This window comes from Saccopteryx bilineata, chromosome 10 (assembly GCF_036850765.1).
Source record: "Saccopteryx bilineata isolate mSacBil1 chromosome 10, mSacBil1_pri_phased_curated, whole genome shotgun sequence".
Classification (NCBI taxonomy): Eukaryota; Metazoa; Chordata; class Mammalia; order Chiroptera; family Emballonuridae; genus Saccopteryx; species Saccopteryx bilineata.
This window is the reverse complement of record NC_089499.1, coordinates 3,097,240-3,119,104: the sequence shown is the minus strand read 5'-3', so window position 1 is coordinate 3,119,104 and position 21,865 is coordinate 3,097,240. Positions and strand designations below refer to the sequence as shown.

Sequence of the window (21,865 nt, the reverse complement as noted above, 5' to 3'; positions counted from 1 at the left end):
ACCCAGGCCCGGAGAGCTCCCTCCCAACAGCCGCATGGTGGGACGAAGGTTTCTAGACGAGGACTCAAGCCACGGGACATCCCTCCGTCCATCCCCCCAATGACGAAACGACTGACTAGTGAGATCATGGTTCTCGGGTCGGCTTCGGAGCACTTGGGGAGCCTGCAGGATGCTGAGGCTCTGGCCCAGGGGTGCTCAACTGGGGGGGGCAATTTTGCCTCCCAGGGGACACAGGCCAGGGAAACACCCTGTGACGCCAAGGACAGTCCCCCTCCACAGAGCCCCCTGTGCTGGCTGTGCTCCGGCAGCCCCGAGGCACGTTGTGCATGTGGAGGACCCCAGGCAGCGATGTTTTTTTGTTTGTTTGTTTTTGTATTTTTCTGAAGCTGGAAATGGGGAGGCAGTCAGACTCAGGCATGCACCCAACCGGGATCCACCCGGCACGCCCACCAGGGGGTGATGCTCTGCCCATCCGGGGCATTGCTCTGTTGCAACCAGAGCCATTCTAGCGCCTGAGGCAGAGGCCACAGAGCCATCCTCAGCACCCGGGCCATCTTTGCTCCAATGGAGCCTCGGCTGCGGGAGGGGAAGAGAGAGACAGAGAGGAAGGAGAGGGGGAGGGGTGGAGAAGCAGATGGGCGCTTCTCCTGTGTGCCCTGGCCGGGAATCGAACCCGGGACTCCTGCACGCCAGGCAGATGCTCTACCACTGACCCAACAGGCCAGGGCAGCAGTGATGTTTTTAATACGATCTTCGGGTGAAGAGAGGGTGGTCTGGGCATCCCGGGTTAGATCTGTGGACCCCGCATCAGAACCCCCCCCCCCCAGAAGGGTTTGTGAAAATGTAGGTGGTCGGCCCCACCAGAGTTTCTGATTCAGGAAGTCTCGGGTGGACTTGAGAGTCTGCATCTGTGACACGCTCACGGATAAGGCCATTGTCCCCGGTGCAGGGACACATTCTGAGAAACAGAAGGTGAGTTCCTCTTTCCCAAAGACCTGCTTGCTGTGAGTTCTCATCGGCTGAGGTTGGAGGCGCAGGGTCGCCCCTCTATTGCAAGAACAACCAAACGCAACTGAAATTCCTTTAAAAACGGTCCAGGTCCCGCTTGTTCCCCGGCATGTGACCACGTCCATCTACATCCCACTGGTACAAGGTGGGGACACCATTTCCTTACAGGGGAGAGATTCACCGGTGTCCCCTGACCACCCGCCCGTGGAACATTGCCGTTGTAGAGGACCAGGCTCCCCGACATCCTCAGGTGCCTTCGGCACTGTCAGAGCTCCTCCCCCCTACCCCCCGGGCCCGGCCACGCGGAGTGACTGACGGGACGCAGGGGGCACACCTGGCTTTGAGGAATAACTTGGCTCTGTGATCTACCTGGGGTCCTTGTCAGAGCACCGAGAGTTCAGCAAGTTTCAGCTATAAATCCTAGAGGAACACTTTCAGGAAACAAAACAACACAAAAACAGCCCTTTGATCACCCTGCTGATCAGTCCTGTGACGTTGAGACGGCAGGGTCACCCACGGAGGTTACATCATCTGATTGGCTGCTCTGACCCGGAAAGGGCCCGGCCTCTCTAGCTGTGATGTGTTTTCTTCTAATTTCTACAGAAATAAACGCGGTGTCCCCGACCCTATTCCAAGCCCAGCGGGACACTGCGGGGAGGTGAGTGCCCTGTGTCTGTCTTGACCTGCTTCCCTGCTCCTCCCCCTGCCCAAGACAACCTCACTGACCGCTCCCCCGAGAGAGGGCAGGGGAGCCACGGAGCCAGCAATACATAAAGCGCGGTCCCCCGCTCTCCTTGCAAAAACGCCTGTCATCTTCCAGCCCCGGTTCACCGAGGCGGACGGACATTGGCTTGGAGACAGCCACCTGCAACCTGTGGAAGCCAAAGGCACCTGCCTCTCCACTCCTGGGCGTGGGCATCACATCTGTGAAATGCGGGCATCACATCCGTGGAATGCAGGGCTTGACGGCATGGTCTCCGGGCGGTCCAGCCCCGCCCACGTTCTGTGTCCCTCCCTCCCTCCCTCCCTCCCTCCCTCCCTCCCTCCCTCCCTCCCTCCCTCCCTCCCTCTGTCTTCATCACCAGCTTGAACAGGACCTTAAACTCCAGGTAAAGGTTCGCTCAGGGACTTGTGCCCCTGCCCAGGGACGCCTGAAGCGTTCTACGTTTGTTCTCTCTGTTCCGATGGGCACCCACAGAGGCTGGGCGGAAGCATTTCCCTGGGCACTCTCCCCGTCCCATCCTCCTGTGGTCTGCTTAGACCGGCTCGGCTCGACTCAGCTCAGTTCAGCTGGCTGCTGCGTCTGCTCCATGCGGGGCCGGCCCGGCCGAGGTCAGACACAGTCGCCAAGGTCTGTCTCCGCTCGGGCCTCCTGTCCCGTCTTCGTTCCCCTCGGCCCCCCCTCCCGTCTTCTACCTCGCAGCCTAGCCAACCCCACGCCTCTCCCGTCCCGAGGGAGACGGGTCGGACGGACCCTCTCACGTTAATTCCCGCAGATCAGATCGGGATGTGAGGCCTCCCCCCTCCTAACACAGCCAGACCCTGTCCTGGTCTGGAGACGCCACGGCGATGGGGCAGGCACTGTTCTCCGAGGACCCCCGTCTGGGGGTTTACAGCAGGCCATCGGCCAATGACAATCCCTCAAGATGGTACAACGTTCCTTTAACCGTCTGGCCCGAGGAGAGAGCTCTGGCCGCTAGGGAAGGCGTCGACCCCCTGCCGGAAGGATGCGTGGCCGGTCACGGACATGGAAGTAAGGAAGGCTGTCCCAGGGAGCAAGGCCAGAGACACAGAGGCCCAGAGAAAGTGAAGGTACTAGAACACGTCTCGCTGAAAGAGCGGGTGCAGCCGCAGGGAGGCCGTGCTGGACCTACAGTGACACAGCCCACAGAGAACCGGAACCAGGGCTCCCGTGGCTCCAGGCTGTGTCCCCTCAGACCCTCCCGGGAGAGTTTCTCAAAAGACCCAGGAAGATGATCAGTTCTTGGTGACTGTGTCTCCCTGCGGAACATGGGTCACTGCACCTCGTGGCTGAGGGGACGGCCGCCCCTGGCAGGGAGGGCCTTCTGAAACGCTCTCTAATCCTAGCGCCCAGGGACTACCACCTACGGCATCAGCTCCCAGTGTCAGCGCTGGGCCAGCAACTGCCCCGCGGTCCATGTTCTTCAACCAGGGCCGGGCGGCTCTCCCCGCCTGCTCCTCCCAAGATCTCTGCGCAGGAAGGAGGCCGCCCACCTGCAGCCCCTCGGGCTGGAAGCAGCCAGCGGACCCATCCGGTTTGGCCGGCACTGCATGGCCTCAAGGGCTGTTCAGGAGTTAAAACAAAACTGGATGAGCGGTCAGTGTGTTGACATGGAAGGTCTCTTGGCGTGCTGGAGTCCCTGTGCCTCTGTCCGCAGAGTGACCAGGCGGTGGGCGGAGAGGGTCCACGCTCTCGCTGCCCGTGGCTCCCACCCTGCCCCCTCCCTCCACCCGCGTGACCTCGTGGTCCACTCACGTGCCGGATGTGTCCCCTAAGGGTCCTCGGTGGCAGCCCAGGACCATTTTTCCACGACTCCTGAAACTTCTGACTTCTATAGTCTTCTACTTGAACACATTGCAGGATCATAGCTTTACAAAAAATTTTTTTATAATGACGCCTATGGACAGCTCATTGAAAAGAAGCCTTGCGCCCTGGCCGATTGGCTCAGTGGTAGAGCGACGACCTGGCGTGCAGAAGTCCCGGGTTCGATTCCCAGCCAGGGCACACAGGAGAAGCGCCCATCTGCTTCTCCACCCCTCCCCCTCTCCTTCCTCTCTGTCTCTCTCTTCCTCTCCCACAGCCAAGGGTCCACTGGAGCAAAGATGGCCCGGGCGCTGGGGATGGCTCCTTGGCCTCTGCCCCAGGCGCTAGAGTGGCTCTGGTCGCAACAGAGCGATGCCCCGGAGGGGCAGAGCATCGCCCCCTGGTGGGCGTGCCGGGTGGATCCCGGTTGGGCGCATGCGGGAGTCTGTCTGACTGTCTCTCCCCGTTTCCAGCTTCAGAAAAATACAAAAAAAAAAAAAAAAAAATAGCCCGATGACTGTGCTCCTCAGAAGGCTCAGGTTAGACATTTCCTCGTGACATGTCAGGACGGGAGAGAATTCCAAATGCCACGTAACTTAACTGTCCACACTGCGTTTCCCTTCCTCCCCTCGCACCGGGCGGTCACCGGCGAGCCCTGGGTTCTGCCCGGGGACAGAGCGCCCTCCCTCTCCCTCGGGGCTCTGTCCGTCGTGGCCGAGCTCCGGCTCCTGGGAGGGAAAGCGCTGACGTTGGTCTCCACTCTGCTTTCAGTCTCGGGCCAGTTTTACGCCTGAGAAGCGTGGGGCCCGGTTCCAGCCACTGTCCCACAGCCCTCCAATTTTCCGAAGTGGCCCTCCTGCCTCTGGGTGTCCCTTGTCCTCCAGTGAGACGTCCTGGGTTCCTACCTTCCTCTCTCACACATTTTTTTTTTTTTTTTTTTTTTTGCGGTGGCCTCCAGGTCATCTTCTCTGTCGTGCTGTGGTCTGGTCTGCAGGTGTGTCTGGTTGGTGCCTCTCCTGTGCACCGGCCACTGCGCAGAGGAGGAGCCTCGATGTCCCGCCCTTGCTGGACCTGACCGGCCAGCCCGGGGCCGGTTCCGCCCGTCGCCTCGGAGAGGATGGACTGCGTGGCTTCCTCTGCGTGGAGACCCTGAACTCACCGGCCTGTGCGGAGGCCCAGCTGTCCACATGGAGAGACCCAGGCGAGAGTGAGGGGTGCTGACCACCCCGTCCCGGGAGCCAGAGGTTTGGGAAGAAGCATCTCAGCCTCCCTGCCTGAGAAAACCGCCCACTTTGGTCCAGTCCTGCTTACGGAGTCGTGACGTGTGATATGTTTTTGTCTGAGCCCCTTGTTTTAGGGTTGTTTCTTAGGCAGCAATAAGATAACTGAAAACACTGACCAGATGTTTATTTCTTTCTAACTGTGACACCCAGGCCCATATAGTTTTTTCTTTTTTTGTAAGGTAAGAGGAGGGGACATAGTGAGACAGACTCCCATATGCGCCCCAACCAGGATCCACCTGGCAACCTTTGTCTGGGGCCGATGCTTGAATACCGAGCTATTTTCAGTGCCTGATGCCAGTGCACTCCAATGGTGCTATCCTTAGAGACCAGGGCCACACTTGAACCAATGGACCCACTGGCTGAAGGAGGGAAAGAGAGAGAGGAAGAGAGAGAGAAGTGAGGAGAGGGAGGGGAAGAGAAGCAGATGGCTGCTTCTCCTGCGCATCCTGACCAGGGATCAAACCCAGGATGTCCATATGCCAGGCTGATGCTCTATCCACTGAGCCACCAGCCAGAGCCTACATCTTCTTTTCTAGCTCTTTAAAGTCAGGCTAATATTTATGAGATCAGGCAAATGAATTCTTGGGGGGGGGAGAACCAAACCCCTTTCCTCTTTCTCCATATGTGTGCCTTCCTAACTCGAGGGCATGAGCAGAAATGAGTAACCGTTAGAAATACCGAGCGGTCACTGTTGTTGATCTGGGAAGAAAACACAGCTGAGACGAGCACAGAACAAAGCTGAGCGCAGAGACCTTGGGAACACGGCTCCTCACGACTCCTCGCCGACCCAGCATCAGGGTGTCTACCCATTTCCAGCTGACTCTGCCCAAGCCTCCTTTCGATGGCGCCCCAAATCCTGGCCCGTGGCCACAAACCGTTTATCAAAACACAGGGGGGCAGAGACCCCGGCGTCCGGGAGAGCGTGGTCAGGAACGGTGGGGCCAGGTTCCCCTCCTGCACGGGAAGGGACCATCCCCTCTAACAACCAGCCTTCGCGGAGCAGACACCACCCACCTTGTAGCCTTGGACTTCCGACTCGTTCTCCAACGCCTTCACCTGGTCCCAGTTCAGGATGATTTTGGAGTCGGATGAATTCCATATGATGTTTCCGGGGGGTTGACTCGGCGCTAGAGAAAAGAAAAAATGAAGATATACAACGTCACGGATCATTAAATCCCCACGGACTCTGAGGAACATCTCCCCACTAGAGTTTGAGAGTGGAGGCCATTTAACGGGCTACAGCATGAACACGTTGTCCTCAAGGAAGGTCCCTAAAACCCGAGGACACGCAGCACCGCCGAGACAGACTCAGCCGGTCGCCTAACATTTAGAGCGGAAAGAGGAAGTAGTCCCTCCCGGTGAGGACAATGACATTTATCTCTCTGTCCTCAGGGAAAACGTGTTCTGCCCGGTGGACATAAAGTTTCCGTTAAAACGCCGAGGGAGACTTGACCCCACAGAACGATACACTGAGTGCGCAGGTGACCACTGGGAGGCGGGGTGGGGGCAGGAATGGGGGGCGGGTGTGAGGAACCCCTGAACTATCTCGGAGCAAGGCGGTTCTTACGAGGCTTTCTGGTTGTCACATTGACGGTGGCACTGGACGGGCCCGCCCCAGCGGTGTTGTAGGCCCTGACCGCTAAGTGGTACAGCTCACTGCCCTGCAAGTGGGTGATTTTGGTTGATGTCTGATTTCCGAAAGTTCGTATTTTCCTGGCATTGTCTTCCCTGTCGTTGTGTCTCCAGTATTTAACCTGAAGGGAATAAGAAAGGAAGAGTCTGGAAACCGTACCCACCAGGGACATTTCCATGGGTGTCAGGAAGTACGTGTGTTAGTGCAGATATTTATGATGGAAGCAGTTTTCTGCGAGGGTTCCTAAGCAGAGCTCTCAGCGCCAAGAGCGCCCTCCTGCTCCGAGATATCGCCCCTCCTGCTCCGAGACATCGCCCCCCCCCCCTGCTCCAAGACATCGCCCCCCCCTGCTCTGAGACATCCCCCTCTTGCTCTGAGACATCGCCCCTCTTGCTCCGAGACATCGCCCCTCCTGCTCCGAGACATCCCCCCTCTGCTCCGAGACATCGCCCCTCCTGCTCCGAGACATCGCCCCCTCTGCTCCGAGACATCCCCCTCCTGCTCCGAGACATCGCCCCCTCCTGCTCCGAGACATCCCCCTCCTGCTCTGAGACATCCCCCTCCTGCTCCGAGAGAACGCCCCCTCTGCTCCGAGACATCGCCCCCCCCTGCTCCGAGACATCCCCCTCTTGCTCCGAGACATCGCCCCTCCTGCTCCGAGACATCGCCCCTCCTGCTCCGAGACATCGCCCCCTCTGCTCCGAGACATCCCCCTCCTGCTCCGAGACATCCCCCTCCTGCTCCGAGACATCGCCCCTCCTGCTCCGAGACATCCCCCTCCTGCTCCGAGACATCGCCCCTCCTGCTCCGAGACATCGCCCCCTCTGCTCCGAGACATCGCCCCTCCTGCTCCGAGACATCGCCCCCTCCTGCTCCGAGACATCGCCCCCTCCTGCTCCGAGACATCCCCCTCCTGCTCCGAGACATCGCCCCTCCTGCTCCGAGACGTCCCCTTCCTGCTCCGAGACGTCCCCCCTCCTGCTCCGAGACGTCCCCCCTCCTGCTCCGAGACATCGCCCCCTCCTGCTCCGAGACATCGCCCCTCCTGCTCCGAGACATCGCCCCCTCTGCTCCGAGACATCCCCCTCCTGCTCCGAGACATCGCCCCTCCTGCTCCGAGACATCGCCCCTCCTGCTCCGAGACGTCCCCTTCCTGCTCCGAGACGTCCCCCCTCCTGCTCCGAGACATCGCCCCCTCTGCTCCGAGACATCGCCCCTCCTGCTCCGAGACATCGCCCCCTCCTGCTCCGAGACATCGCCCCCTCTGCTCTGAAGCTCACAGCGAGATGGTAAACCACTACAACCATGTTGGCCATTTCTCCCTTTTTCTCTACCTTTAAAAATAATTTTTTGGATTAATTTCTTAGAGAGAGAGGAAGAGGGTTAGGAAGAGAAAGAGAGGGAGAAGGAGAGAGAAAGGGAGAGGGGGAGAGAGAAAGAGAGAGAAACATTGACTTGTTCCACTTATTTGTGAATTCATTGGTTGATTCTTTTTTTTTTTTTTAATTCATTTTAGAAAGGAGAGAGAGAGAGAGAGAGAAGGGGGGAGGAGCAGGAAGCATCAACTCCCATATGTGCCTTGACCAGGCAAGCCCAGGGTTTCGAACCGGCGACCTCAGCGTTCCAGGTCGACGCTTTATCCACTGCGCCACCACCGGTCAGGCCTGGTTGATTCTTACACATGCCCTGACGGGGGACTGAACTTGCAACCTTGGTATATTGGGATGATGCTCTAACCAACTGAGCTAGCCGGCCAGGGCTCTCTAACTTTGTGTTGAGCCCCAGCGATCAGATATCAGAAGCCCGAGCTCATTCTGCCGTGCGTCTTATACATGCTCAGACCCTCGTCCATTCTGAAACACCTCTCTGAACACTCCCCGGAGAGGCAATCTCCCAGCGGAAGGTTCTCGGCTTCCACGAACACGCCATGAGAAGCCTGGCCCCTCCGACAAATGCCCATACAGGGCAGTGTGTAGTGGAGGGCTCGCTGAAGGGTAGGGGCTCTTCTGCAGACCCGGGCACCCATCTCTCGCTGACCTCATAACCTTGTATCCGTCCTCTGTTCTTCTCCTTCGGGGAGGCCCAGAAAACTTCGATGTCTGTGGCAGAAAGACTTCTGGCAAAGATGTTGGCTGGCGGTTTGGTGGGCTCTGCGGATGAGGATGGAAGGAAAAGAGGCATGACTGTACCCGCTGCCTCGGTACAGGCTTCCAGCCAGGGCAGGCTCGGGCGCAAGGGACCCGCAGTTACAGAAGCACCCCGAGTGGTGACAACCGAAACCTCCTTTCACGGAGAAGGCATGAGGACAGCTCGAGGGGTGGTCACAGGATGGGGGAGAAGTCACTTGTCCCAAGCCTCTGGATGCTAATTTTGGAGCCCAGTGGGGGTGCGGGGGAGTCACCTAGGACCCCTTAAGTTTAGGACCAAGTCAGCACATCCTTGAACACGCATCCTACCGGTCAACACTTGCCATCAGCGAGAGCTCACAGAAGGAAACGAGAGAGCCGGCGGACTTGACCGGGTTCGGGAGAGCCGGGTGATCGTCTGGCCCCGCGCAGCAAACTGTGTGACCCTGGGCAGGTCCTCTACACTCTGGGCTCTACCTCCTCACGGGCACAGAACAGTCTGGACCAAGACTGTGTCCTAAATTTGAGTTATTTTTACAGATTTTTTTTTTTTTTTTGCCAAAACACTGCACCCATTTTGTTTGTTTGTTTGTATTTTTCTGAAGTTAGAAACGGGGAGGCAGTCAGACAGACTCCCGCATGCGCCCAACCGAGATCCAACCGGCATGCCCACCAGGGGCCGATGCTCTGCCCATCTGGGGTGTCGCTTTGTTGTAACTAGAGCTACTCTAGCGCCTGAGGCAGAGGCCACAGAACCATCCTCAGCACCCGGGCCAACTTTGCTCCAGTGGAGCCTTGGCTGCAGGAGAGGAAGAGAGAGACAGAGAGGAAGGAGAGGGGAGGGGTGGAGAAGCAGATGGGCACTTCTCCTGTGTGCCCTGGCCGGGAATGGAACCAAGGACTCCTGCATGCCAGGCCGACGCTCTACCACTGAGCCAACTGGGCAGGGCCAACACTGCACCCATTTTGTATGTTACTGTTTTCCTCGCAGCGGTCTTTCTGAGACAGAAACCTAGCCATGCCGTGAGCAGTAACATTCACCACATCCTGGTTTGGATTTGCCAGCTATATATTTTTTTCCCAATGAGATTCGAATCTAGACAGAACTATAAAATATTTTTGAAAAGTCCGTTTGGTACCACTTACAAGGAACCCGAGTTTCCCTCTAAAATGCCCATCGCACCCCAGAGGAGGCCAGGCCAGGAGACCTCTGAGGCTTGGTGTCTCCATAGCAACAAAGGGCTCTCTCGGTGTTCGCTGACTCAGGACTTACGGAGGGTCACGCTCGCTCGGACGATGACAGAGGGGACAACAATGAGGGCAGACAGGCCGTGTCCCGGCTCAAACCATTCATCACAGAAAAACTTGTGCTTTACGAAAATAAAAATGGCGAGAGGCAAGGCAAATTATATCTTGATAGCCACTTGGCGGGATTTCATCGACTAGCAGTCTCGTGGAGGTGACGCTCACAGGTAAGTGGATATGAAACGGTCCAGGGGAACCTGCCGTGTGGCCACCTGTTACTGACCACAGGAGACTGGCTGTCGTGCTCAGAGCCCGGTGCTGGACAGCCCCCCACGAGGTCTACATCACACTCATCCTGAGGTCAGGGTGTGCCTTTACGAGTTCAGGGTGCAGTGCCCAGTGGGCTGCATGCCCTAAAACCAACCGTTCCTCCCGGCACGGGGGAACCGGCACCGTCCCTGGGCAGCGCGGACCGTACCTTCCTCGGCAGAGTACACGACCGTGATGGGGCTGAAGGGGCCTTCGCCCTTGTTGTTGAAGACCCCCACTCGGACCTCGAAGGGGGCGAAGGGACGCACGCTCTCGTTCCGGAACACGTAGCGGCAGGCGTCGGCCGAGGCCAGCACCGTCAACATCCAGATCACCGTGCCGTAGGGCCGGAAGGCCACCACGTAGCCAAAGCCTCGCCCGTTCTGCAGCTCCTCAGGGACCGTCTGGGAAAGAGCACAGGGGTCAGGAAGGGGTTCCGGGGTCACGGCGGCGGGGTTCGAAGGCAGAAATGGTGGTGTCCCGCCAGCCTGACGCGTCTGTCTGTGCCCCTCCCTGCCTGTCTTACCATGCGTCTCGCCAAGGGCGTGAAATCCGGCCCTGGACGCATAGCTCGGTCGGTTAGAGCATTGGCCCAAAGGTTCGATCCCCGGTCAGGGCACATACAGGAATAGATTATTGTTCCTGTCTCTCCCTCTCTCTCTCTCCTTGCTCTCTCAAAACCAATAAAATAAACATTAAACTAAACAAAGGGTATTACACCTGGGGCTTGCCATCAAGGGATATCGCCTTAGATATTCATGAGGTCTGAAGGAGCGTTAAAAAGAAAACTCAACAGAACGCCCTGCAGTGGGCAGCCTGGCTCAGACCCAGCTCCGAAACAGACAGAAGCGAATATAACAGACCGCGGGGAGTTGACCTAGAACCCAAGAGGCCAACCGGTGCCGTCTCACAGGGCTCTTCCTCCAGCGCCAGCCAGACCCAGGGCCCCGCTGCGGAAGGAAGGACCACCAGGGCTCGGGCAACACCCCCCTCTCCGAACTGAGGGGGCGCTGGCGGCTGGGGCAGCTCTCAGGGACGGGCTCTGGCTGAGTGAAGGATTTTAACGGCTGGGCTGTTGTCCAGAGTCCCTCAAAAACAGGAAGGGCCCTGGCCGGTTGGCTCAGTGGTAGAGCGTCGCCCCAGAAAGTGGGAGTCCTGGGTTCGATTCCCGGCCAGGGCACACAGGAGAAGCGCCCATCTGCTTCTCCACCCCTCCCCCTCTCCTTCCTCTCTATCTCTCTCTTCCCCTCCTGCAGCCAAGGCTCCATTGGAGCAAAGTTGGCCCGGGCACTGAGGATGGCTCCATGGCCTCCACATCAGGCGCTAGAATGGCTCTGGTTGCAACAGAGCAACGCCCCAGATGGGCAGAGCATCGCCCCCTGGTGGGTGTGCCGGGTGGATCCTGGTCGGGCGCATGTGGGAGTCCGTCTCTCTGCCCCCCCTGCTTCAAACTTCAGAAAAAAAGAAACTATACAAAAATACAAAAACACAAAGGACCTTTTTTAAAACTCCCGTGTCCCCTGTCCCCGCCCGGGCACCCCGCTGGCCACTACGCCGCCCGGGCGCACCGGAGCCGGTTGGTCCCTGGGCAGGTGGAGACTGGGGAAGGAAGAGCCGCTGGGTGTCTGTGAACCAGGCCTGTTGTGTATGTATTTGTGTTGTCCTGCCTTCTTGACTGTGTTCCCCGCGATGAACCAACTCGAACTGCTTTTCACCTCGGGCGGGCACGTGCCGTCCGGCCCTGCAGGCCGTGAGCTGTGTGTGGGGGGGCCGCAAATGGACTTCAGCTGTTACAGAGAAGGGGCGTCCTCCCCGCACGTGTTTCCACAGAGGCAGAAAACCTGAAATCGCCCAAACGACTGTGTCTTCACACTGGGACGCACTCACCTCCCAGGTTATGACTAGTTCGGATTTGCTGCCTCCACCACCGCTGACATTCGCCGGGGTGACTTCAGGGACTGTTCGGGGGACAAAAAAAAACCACACACAACAAGTCATGTCAGGGGGCAAAGGCAAATGAGAGCCTGGAGGGCGGTCCGGTGGAGGTGACGCTCTTTGGACGAATTGCTGGAGGCACACAGCTTCGTGCTTTGAGACCAGCAGCCATGTGGTCTAAAGGGCCCAGAGCATCACCTCGAGGAAGCAAAATGCACCAAGGGGAGCTGTACGAGGTGCCGGCTTCCCGGTCAACAAGGCACACGGCTGACCGCTCGTCCGTGGAGGCCGAGCTTCAGTGGGGATGAGGAAAGGCCTGAGGCCCTGCTTCTAAGGCCCGGGGAGACGGTGGGGTCAGTGCACACAGATCAGGCCCAGCGCAACAAGGCCCCCAGGAAGCAGCACGGGGCGGGCAGAGAGGCGCCTGCAGGTGTCTGAGAGGCAGGCCGCTCTGAGCGAGGCGAGTAACCGCTTCTCCGAGGAGGGGGGTTCTGAGCTGGGAGCTGAGGGAAGCTGTGGACAGAGGCGACCCCCCGGTTCCCGGAGCTCAGCCCCATCGATCCCCAGTTTTCTCTGTAAAAGGGGGGAAGTACGCTGGCCCCCTCCTCGGGACTGCTGAGAGGAGTGAATTAAACTGCAGGCCGGGGGTGGGTGAGAGGCCGGCAGGAGGGTTAGCTGTATGATCACATGAATGAGAGACTCCAGACGGGATTTCATGGTGTCTGGCCGGGGTGTACAGCCGGTGGCTGGCCATGTGCCCTTGGTTAAAGCCTCTGGAATACATTTGGTGGCTTTTGTCCAAGGGTAGGGTCATGTCCAAGAGTTCCCGTTTGTTTAGGGTCCCCACTAGTCTTTCAACAAACAGAGGGCCTGGCTCCGCTGGGCACCTGCACTGACCACCATTTACACGAGGGAGGTTAAGGGACAGGTGACCCTGACGAGTTCAGCTCCTCCCTCCCTGTGTCACCAAAGCTGCGAACACAGGGACCAGAGGGAGCTGCTGACCAGGCCCCTGGGAGTTAGGGGGACGCCCGGAATCTCAGCTTCTGGGAGTGGTTTATACCCTCAGCATATCCAACTTCTGGGAAGAACTCACTCTTCTCTACTAGTGACTTCTGTGGGCTGATCCCATCAGCAATGTGGGACGTGAGTTAAAAATACAAACCCCCAAAAGAGGGTCTTGGTGACACACAGACCAACGAGGACAGAGCTGGTGTTTGAGGGACCTGAGCCCAGCTAGCTGTCCCCCCTGCGCAGGGGCCCCGGTGAGGAGAGAGAGAACTCAACTCGGGCCGACTTCTCATCCTTCCAACCTTCCAGGGTGCTCGCAGGGGCTCCCGGGGGGGGGGGTGTCGGGCTGGAGGACGTCAGAGCCCGAAGACCCCGTCTGCGTCGGGTGCTACTCACGGGCCTCCTCGGTCCTCCGCTTCTCCGAGGGCCGGCTGGGCTCTCCGATCCCAATCGCGTTGGCTGCGACCGTGCGGAACTCATACTCGACCCAGGGGTTCAGACCCACCACGGTCGCCGTAAAGGTCTTCCCGTCGACGACTTCGGGGACTGGAAGACATCAAAGGCCACCCCACGTTGGGAAGGGGGGGGAACTGCCGCCGGCGACCCCCAGACCCGAACGGGATGACGCTCAGACCACGGTGGGCGTTCCGTAGACAGCTGTGCCAGGGAGCGCCTCCCCGAACTCAGACCCCCCAGCGACGACGCCCCAACAGACACGAACTTCTTTGAGGCTCAAGGCGACTGGCCTGTAACCCTTGCTTCCACGAGATGCGTTTCAGCACAGACCATGTGGGGAAGGGCACATCTCTGCATTCTTACAGCTCTCCCACGAGGAAGGTCAAAGGATGATCTCCACTTTTATAGCTAAGGAAACTTGCCTCACAGAGATTAGGTGAGTCGCTCAGGGTCACCCTGGAATTGCACCTCCCCTGACAGCTTGATCCAAAAGCCACCTCTGACTGTAACAGTGGAGGTTGAATGTGACAATGGAGGTTGAATGTGACAATGGAGGTTGAATGTGACAATGGAGGTTGAATGTGGCAATGGAGGTTGAATGTGACAATGGAGGTTGAATGTGGCAGTGGAGGTTGAATGTGACAATGGAGGTTGAATGTGACAATGGAGGTTGAATGTGACAATGGAGGTTGAATGTGACAGTGGAGGTTGAATGTGACAATGGAGGTTGAATGTGGCAATGGAGGTTGAATGTGACAGTGGAGGTTGAATGTGACAGTGGAGGTTGAATGTGACAGTGGAGGTTGAATGTTATATTAGCACGTCTAAGGAAAGAATCTGTGAACGTAGCAGGGACGGCCCATGAGGGTCACAGAAAGTGGGAGTCCGGGAGGCGGAACCTGCCCGTGTCCACCAGCAGGACTTGGGGAAGGGCTCCTTCACAAAGAACGTGGCCCCTGGCTTGACGCCACAGCCCGGGAGCTCTGAATGTCGCCTCTATGCTCACGGAACAGCGTTTCTGAGTTGTTGTTGTTGTTGTTTTTCGGTGTGTGTGTGTGTGTGTGTGTGTGTGACAGAGACAGAGGGAGGGACAGACAGGGACAGACAGACAGATAGGGAGAGAGATGAGAAGCATCAATTCTTCGTTGCAGCCCCTGAGTTGTTCATTGATTGCTGTCTCATATGTGCCTTGACTGGGGGGAGGGGGCTACAGCAGACTGAGTGACCCCTTGCTCAAGCCGGAGACCTTGGGCCCAAACTGGTGAGCTGTGCTCAAACCTGATGAGCCTGTGCTCAAGGTGGCGACCTTGGGGTTTTGAACCTGGGTCCTTCCACGTCCCAGTCCGACGCTCTATCCACTGTGCCACCGCCTGGTCAGGCCGTTTTTGAGTTTTAAACTGATTACTGCAATGATTTCCCATTGGACCCAGAACATTTGAAGGGAGATGTCCTGTGATGAAACTGAGGCTACTGGACTGGTGACCAGGCTGCCACCCTTGCAGGGCCATATATGCACACTGTCCTCCCCTCTAGAGGTGATGTGTGGGCTCTGCGGTCAGTCCCCCTGGGTTCTAACCCTGGATCCGCACTTAGGAGCCGAATGACCTTGGGCGAGTGGCTGAACCTTCCCAGGCCTTGGTCTCCTCGCCGTAACATAAGGCTCATGACAATGGCTATCCCGGTGTATTGGAAAGCCCGAGACCAGCCCCTAGAAGAGCATGGGGCACGGAGGAAGCGCTCAACAAACCCTACTTGTTTATTTAAATCATCGTCAGCCTCTCTCTCCTCCTCTGCCTCCCCCTCCCCTTCCTCCTGCACCTCTTTCATCATATTTGGGCAGCACTTCCTATTTTTGACAAAGTGTCACAATCATTTCTCTCTCGTGTTGTAAACAACGCTCATCAGGGCCCACGGAGTAGCAGAGGACAGGAGGACGCAGAGGGAGACCAGCCGGTCAGCGGTCAGGACTGGACCCCACCCCCAGCTTCCAGGTTTCCCCCCTCTGCTTCCTGGGCCGCAGAAGGAAGTCAGCTGCACACACAGAAACCTGTCTCTGATGTTGGGTAAGTTAAAGTGGGGGAAAAAATTAAGTAAAAAGGAGCTGTGAGAATCAGTGTGATTCTCCGGAACGGCAGACACCGGGACCCATCACTCGGCTGATGTCTACTTCAGACCACGGGGCGGGGGGGTGCACAGCCGACCCCCCCGGGGGGGGGGGGCGAGGGGAGTATGCATTGTGCTGGCAAGGACTACTGTTTGTCCATTCTTATTTTTTTCCCTAAAGGAAAACTAAATAACAAGATGAGTCAACGTGGAGGTACAGCCAGGGACAGCGATGGAATGGCCAACTCAGTATTTTTTAATAGAACCAAACCTCACTTTTCTTCGTGCCTGTACTCAGCCATCTAAAAAAAATGGGCAGCAAGTCAGGAGGCCCTGGACAGTCTTTGGTCATCGGTTTCTCAAGAGCAGTGGTACATGTCAGTAACATTGACTAGCCGTTAGCCTGGGCCTCTGCTTCCCAAAGTGTACCCTGCACCACACACGGATGAGTGCAGGGAACGCACAGGTGGATACATTCTGTGTTCACCACTCATGTACTTTAAAACGTGTGTTAAGAGAAAAATATAACCATCACAACAGGCCCATTATTTCACAGACATTACTGCTTAGGATAAGTAAAAAAGACAAACAAATGTGCCCTGGCTTGCTGGTTCAGTGCTAGAGCATCTGTCTGTCTGGCATGTGGATGTCCCAGGTTCAATTCCTGGTCAGGGCACACAGGAGGAACAATCATCTTCTCCCCCACCATTTCCCCTTGTTACCTCTCTCTCCCTCTCTTGCAGCCATGGCTCAACTGGTCTGAGCAAGTTAGACCCGGGCACTGAGGATGGTTCCATGGCCTCTGCCTCAGGCGCTAAAATAGCTCGGTTGCCAAGCAACGGAGCAGCGTCCTAGATGGGCAGAGAATCATCTGGTAGGGGGCTTGCTGGATGCATCCCAATTGGGGTGCATATGTGGAAGTCTGTCTGTCTCTCTGCCTCCCCGCCTCTCACTTAATAAAAAAAACACAAAAAAAACCCAAAAAACAAAAACACATGAGCGGATAGAAAGAAAAACACTAAACAAAGGAGAGAACTGCTGGCTGAGGTCCAGGACACACTGCCATAGCGTGTCATCTGCAGCCGGGGCTGACAGGAACCTGGGTGTCCTCAGCTCCTGCCGCCACGCGCAGCCCATGGTGACACAGAGCTCCAAAGGCCCACCGCACAGCAGCACGGGACAGCCCGTGTGGTACCTGTACTGACAGCCCATGTGGTACCTGTACTGACAGCCCGTGTGGTACCTGTACTGACAGCCCGTGTGGTACCTGTACTGACAGCCCGTGTGGTACCTGTACTGACAGCCCATGTGGTACCTGTACTGACAGCCCGTGTGGTACCTGTACTGACAGCCCGTGTGGTACCTGTACTGACAGCCCGTGTGGTACCTGTACTGACAGCCCGTGTGGTACCTGTACTGACAGCCCGTGTGGTACCTGTACTGACAGCTTGCCAGCCCACGGAGAACGGAGTCCTGGCTTGAATGACGTACACGGTGACGGGGCTGTGGTTGTCGGGCCCGGGTCTCCAGGACAGCTGAGCAGTGGTGTCCGTGATCTCATCTATGGTTACTGCCTCGGGGGGGCCCGGGGGACCTGCCGAAGAGCGAGACCCTCAGGAGCAGAGCCGGGGGTCCCTGCACGTCCACGCAAGCGACCATGTAACTGAATGGGGCCTTTCGCTGTGCATTCCCCAGGTCACGGGTTCATGGCCTGCCCATTCCTTGTTGAAGACCTACTAGGTGTCTGTGCTCTGAGACTCCGGATTGTCAGACACGCCCCTCCTTCCCGGGGCTCACAGTGCGATAGGGGACAGGAACAGGGAAAACAAAAACTGCAATGAACTCTCTGTCCTAGGCGCTAAGAGGGAAGGCTGGAGGCCCTGGCCGGTTGGCTCAGTGGTAGAGCATCGGCCTGGCGTGCGGGGGACCCAGGTTCGATTCCTGGCCAGGGCACATAGGAGAAGCGCCCATTTGCTTCTCCACCCCTCCCCCTCTCCTTCCCTTCCCGCAGTCAAGGCTCCATTGGAGCAAAGATGGCCCGGATGCTGGGAATGGCTCCTTAGCCTCTGCCCCAGGCGCTGGAGTGGCTCTGGTCGCGGCAGAGCAACACCCCGGAGGGGCAGAGCATCACCCCCTGGTGGGCAGAGCATCGCCCCTGGTGGGCGTGCCAGGTGGATCCCAGTCGGGCGCATGCAGGAGTCTGTCTGTCTCTCCCTGTTTCCAGCTTCAGGAAAAAAAAAAAAAAAGGGAAGGCTGGGGTGCCAGAGCCCAAACTCTTCACTTCGACCATCCTATACCTACAGGCTCCGAGGAGAGGCCGGCCACTATTTCCTGGGGTACGGCCGTGACAGACAGGGACAAGAGTCCTCTGGACACGGTCACGTCCACCCTCGAGCGTGAGGATTGGAGCAGACGGGTTTTGGGGGTCGCAGGGTATCCTCCCTGCCCCCATCACACAGGCAAGCTGACGCTTATGTGAGAGGGGACGGCTGTGAAGACGGCCTGTGCTCAAGTCCCGGGTGGGAGGGCCCCCCCACAGCAATTTCAACACCAGCTGCAGGGCCCAGACGGACCCTGCCCTGCAGTCTCTGCAGGGGGGGCTGCGTTTTCCTGTTCATCCCCCCCCCCCAGTGGGCAGTGTTTCTGCCCACGCGCTTGACATCATGGACACGACACGGGAGGACGTCCGTCTTCGTGGAGGGCCCGGAGGTCGAAGGCACAGGCGGGTGGAAAGTGGCCGGCAGGCACACGCGAAACACCAGCAGCCGGAGCAGAGACCCAGGCGGGCCGCCAGGCAGACACGGGAGGCTCTCATCGGGCAGGTAAGTGCACTCACCTCTCAGTGGGCACACTTCCCACCTCCAGAGAGAAGGGGGACACAGAAGGGGGAGGGAGGAGCCCACCTCCAGAGAGGAGGGGGACACAGAAGGGGAAGGGAGGAGCCCACCTCCAGAGAGGAGGGGGACACAGAAGGGGGAGGGAGGAGCCCACCTCCAGAGAGGAGGGGGACACAGAAGGGGGAGGGAGGAGCCCACCTCCAGAGAGGAGGGGGACACAGAAGGGGGAGGGAGGAGCCCACCTCCAGAGAGGAGGGGGACACAGAAGGGGGAGGGAGGAGCCCACCTCCAGAGAGGAGGGGGACACAGAAGGGGGAGGGAGGAGCCCACCTCCAGAGAGGAGGGGGACACAGAAGGGGGAGGGAGGAGCCCACCTCCAGAGAGGAGGGGGACACAGAAGGGGGAGGGAGGAGCCCACCTCCAGAGAGGAGGGGGACACAGAAGGGGGAGGGAGGACACACGGTGAGGGCTGTACCGCCCATGGGACAGGCACAGGAGATGTTCCTGGGGTGCTGGGGGGGTCTGTGTGCCCGGCCAGCCCTCCGGGGTGCCGCTGGGGTGCTGGGGGGTCTGTGTGCCCGGCCAACCATCCAGGGTGCCACTGGGGTGCTGCAGGGCCTGTCACGGGCTGGTCCCCTTTGGCCAGGCTTCGTTCTGGGATCCCCTCCTGTGTCCCCTACAGTGCCCTAAATTTCTCTGTCCTCCTTCACAGATTAAATCACTTTTATTATAGACCCACAGGTGAGACTAAATTTATTGCTCCCCACCCCGTTCTCACCCCCCGACTCTTGAACGAAAGGTCTGGAAGTCTGTGGTGGAATCAGTTTTCCACGGTGACATTTCAGTAGGTCAGTGTCATGCCACCTCGATACACTTGGGGACGCCTTTGGCCTCGTTAACCAGAGAGAGTCCAGAAGATGCGGACTCCTTCTTTCTTCTCGCTGCCTTCACATCCTGGCCTCCGCGTCCCCCCACCCCCCGTGATAGCTCCTTCGATGGCCTTTCAACCCGGAGCAGCGGGAGCAGAGAAGTGTATCCCCTAGACCGCTCTCCACGGCAACAGGGACAGGGTGCCCCTGAGCCCACGCGGGGAGGCCTGAACTTGGCTGCTGGAGATGGGACGGGACTTCCAGGCTCCCTGAGCTCTGTGAGCCCCCCTCTTCCCCCCCTTCCCCCGCCCCCCCTTCCCTGCTGCCAGTTCGGAACAAGGCCTTATGTAAATGGAGCTTTTACCAGCTTTATCTGGGGGGGGGGGGAGTGGGCTTCCTCTTTCCAAACGCGCCCAGTGAGCAAACGTCTGTCCTCTGCCCAGACTGCTCACAAGGCCAGGGGCTCGCTGACGTTTTGGTCACAGGCACAGAAGAGTGAGGCAGGGGTCACCCCACTCTGCCTCTGTGTCCTTCTCGGGAAGGGGCGCCCTCTCAGCTGTCACTAAGCCGGCTAGAGAGTCAAGAAATGTCTGAGGGCCCAGGAAGCTGGAGCGGAGCCTCCAGGGGCCTTCTCTCAAATATGCACACCTCCTACTGGGCAGAGATGCTTGTCTGGCCCCCCTTCCGGCCCCTCCCGCTCCCCCCCCCACCCCGTCGGGATAGGCAGAAAGGCCACAAGGCAGAGCCCGGGAAGACAAAAATAAAAAAATTGTGGTTTAAAATGTGGCCTATTAATTTACGGGCCTGATTAGCTGCTGAGCCGGCTGTTCTCTCAGACTGTTTGCAGATTCCTCCAGGCACTTCCTGTTACTTTCTGTGAAGTGAAGTATATACAGTATCGTTTAAGAAGCTTCGGGTAGGGCCGATCTAAATATTTACTAGTGTAATTCATGGGTGTTTAAACTGCTGATCTGCAGGTTATCCTAATTAAACAGAGGATAAGTTTTCACCGACAGAATTCTTTTGCCCCCTAGGGGAGCGCGGACCAGCTCTGGTGATGTTGAAACGAAAATAAAACCCATTCTCCGAAGTTACTCTGCGACCAGCTCTTTCCAGGTCAAAGCGTTGTCCCTCATCTCGCCCTTATCTGTAACGTTACTGAGATGTTTCTTTTGTTTTTGTTTCTTTAGGCAATTTACAGGGGACCTAAAGCAGACAGGATGCAAAAGCCACTTTTCTTTAACTTCTCTTGACAGTTCAAGTTTGCTAACACCTACACCCCCTGACGTTGAGCCCAGGGGAGCGAGCAACACGCTTCGTGGCTCTCGGTAATCCGTCCTCCGCACGTCTGAAAGCCCCCCGGATTGTAGTTCCTCGCACCCCAAGCGCTGTTGGCCCCGGAAGCCTCAGACACCCAGGGCCAGGGTCAGGCGAAGGGGGCGCTAGCAAGAACTTAGGTTGACGTTCTGAACGGCTTCTCTTTCCACAGGTCAGAAAACCCCTGCGCATGCCAGTGTGTTCACCGTTCATGAAGAGGTTACATTTAATCTAAAAAATATATTTCTTAAAAGCCCACAACCTGCTCCCTTACAAGCTGGTCAGGGGGGTGGGGGGCTTGGCGTGCATTCCACCGCGGTGGCTGAGACATGGGGTTCACAGCCCGCGGCTGACGTCAGGCCAAGCAAGTCCCCCAAAGGTGGGCTCCGTCCCAGGCAGCCAGGAGACTTCCCCTCTAAACCTGTATTTTAGGGACCGCTAACTTGAGAGAAAGAAGAGGAAACTGGGGGGGACTGGTGATGCTGTCACACCAGCCCCCCCCCCTGCAGCCCTGGCCTGGAACCCCGGTTTGGGTCAGCTCCCGGGAAAGCTGAAAGAAGAAAAGCCCAGCCTGACTCCCCTTCAGCCTCCGGCTTCCACGCCTCTGAGGTCAGCCTGGGTCCTGGGTCCTGGGTCCTCTCCACCAGGAAGCGCTCAGTGGGGCCCCTCCCGGGGGTGACTTTCAGAGCCAAGTCGCCGGATTTGTGCTGCCCTTTGGGACGCTCTCCTACGAGAGGCGGAGGCACAGAGCTTCCGGAGACCGCTGACCGCCATTGGCCGAGTCGAGCTTCTGCCTGGCTCCGTCCTCCCTCCACAATTCTACCACCACCGAGGGTTTCAGAGCTCTGGGCAGGCGTGGACCTGGGAACACTGTCTCCAGGACAAACCCCGCCCCCGCTTCCCCTCGCCCCGCCCCCCATACCTCTGACGATCAGGTCGGCGGCCACAGACAGCCCGTCCACGCTGGTCTGGACGGAGCAGACGTACTTCCCGGCGTGTTTCAGCTGGATGTTTCGGATCATCAGGTCCCCGGCCGAGTCCTGCTGAGAAAGGAGGGGTGGCGGCCACCGTTAGGTTTTGATGGGCTCTCGTCCTGCGCGCACCCTGAAGGACCCCATGACGATGGACGGATGTCTTTTACACGGGCTGATGGGGAGGTTCGTGACGTAAGCCAGAGCCTGTTAAAAG

General features: G+C 58.1%; 1 protein-coding gene and 1 long non-coding RNA gene across 7 annotated transcripts in view; one reads left to right on the top strand and one right to left on the bottom strand.

The window, feature by feature from the left end:
* CNTN4 (contactin 4) overlaps window positions 1–21,865 on the bottom strand; it is a 765,413-nt gene that overhangs the window by 6,482 nt on the left and 737,066 nt on the right. For 5 of the 6 annotated variants that reach the window (XM_066245034.1, XM_066245033.1, XM_066245036.1 and 2 more), the window contains 8 exons: window positions 21,600–21,720; window positions 17,090–17,248; window positions 13,492–13,641; window positions 12,037–12,107; window positions 10,319–10,553; window positions 8,507–8,619; window positions 6,404–6,590; window positions 5,851–5,963 (listed from right to left, as the gene is read on the bottom strand). In XM_066245034.1, coding sequence (XP_066101131.1) covers window positions 5,851–5,963; window positions 6,404–6,590; window positions 8,507–8,619; window positions 10,319–10,553; window positions 12,037–12,107; window positions 13,492–13,641; window positions 17,090–17,248; window positions 21,600–21,720 — 1,149 coding nt within the window. The remainder of the gene's footprint in view (window positions 1–5,850; window positions 5,964–6,403; window positions 6,591–8,506; window positions 8,620–10,318; window positions 10,554–12,036; window positions 12,108–13,491; window positions 13,642–17,089; window positions 17,249–21,599; window positions 21,721–21,865) is intronic. The other variant, XM_066245037.1, reaches the window with a different exon arrangement.
* On the top strand, window positions 18,341–20,883 carry LOC136314708 (uncharacterized). Its single transcript, XR_010727353.1, has 4 exons — window positions 18,341–18,476; window positions 20,395–20,476; window positions 20,617–20,688; window positions 20,850–20,883. It is a non-coding gene; the product is annotated as an uncharacterized lncRNA (long non-coding RNA).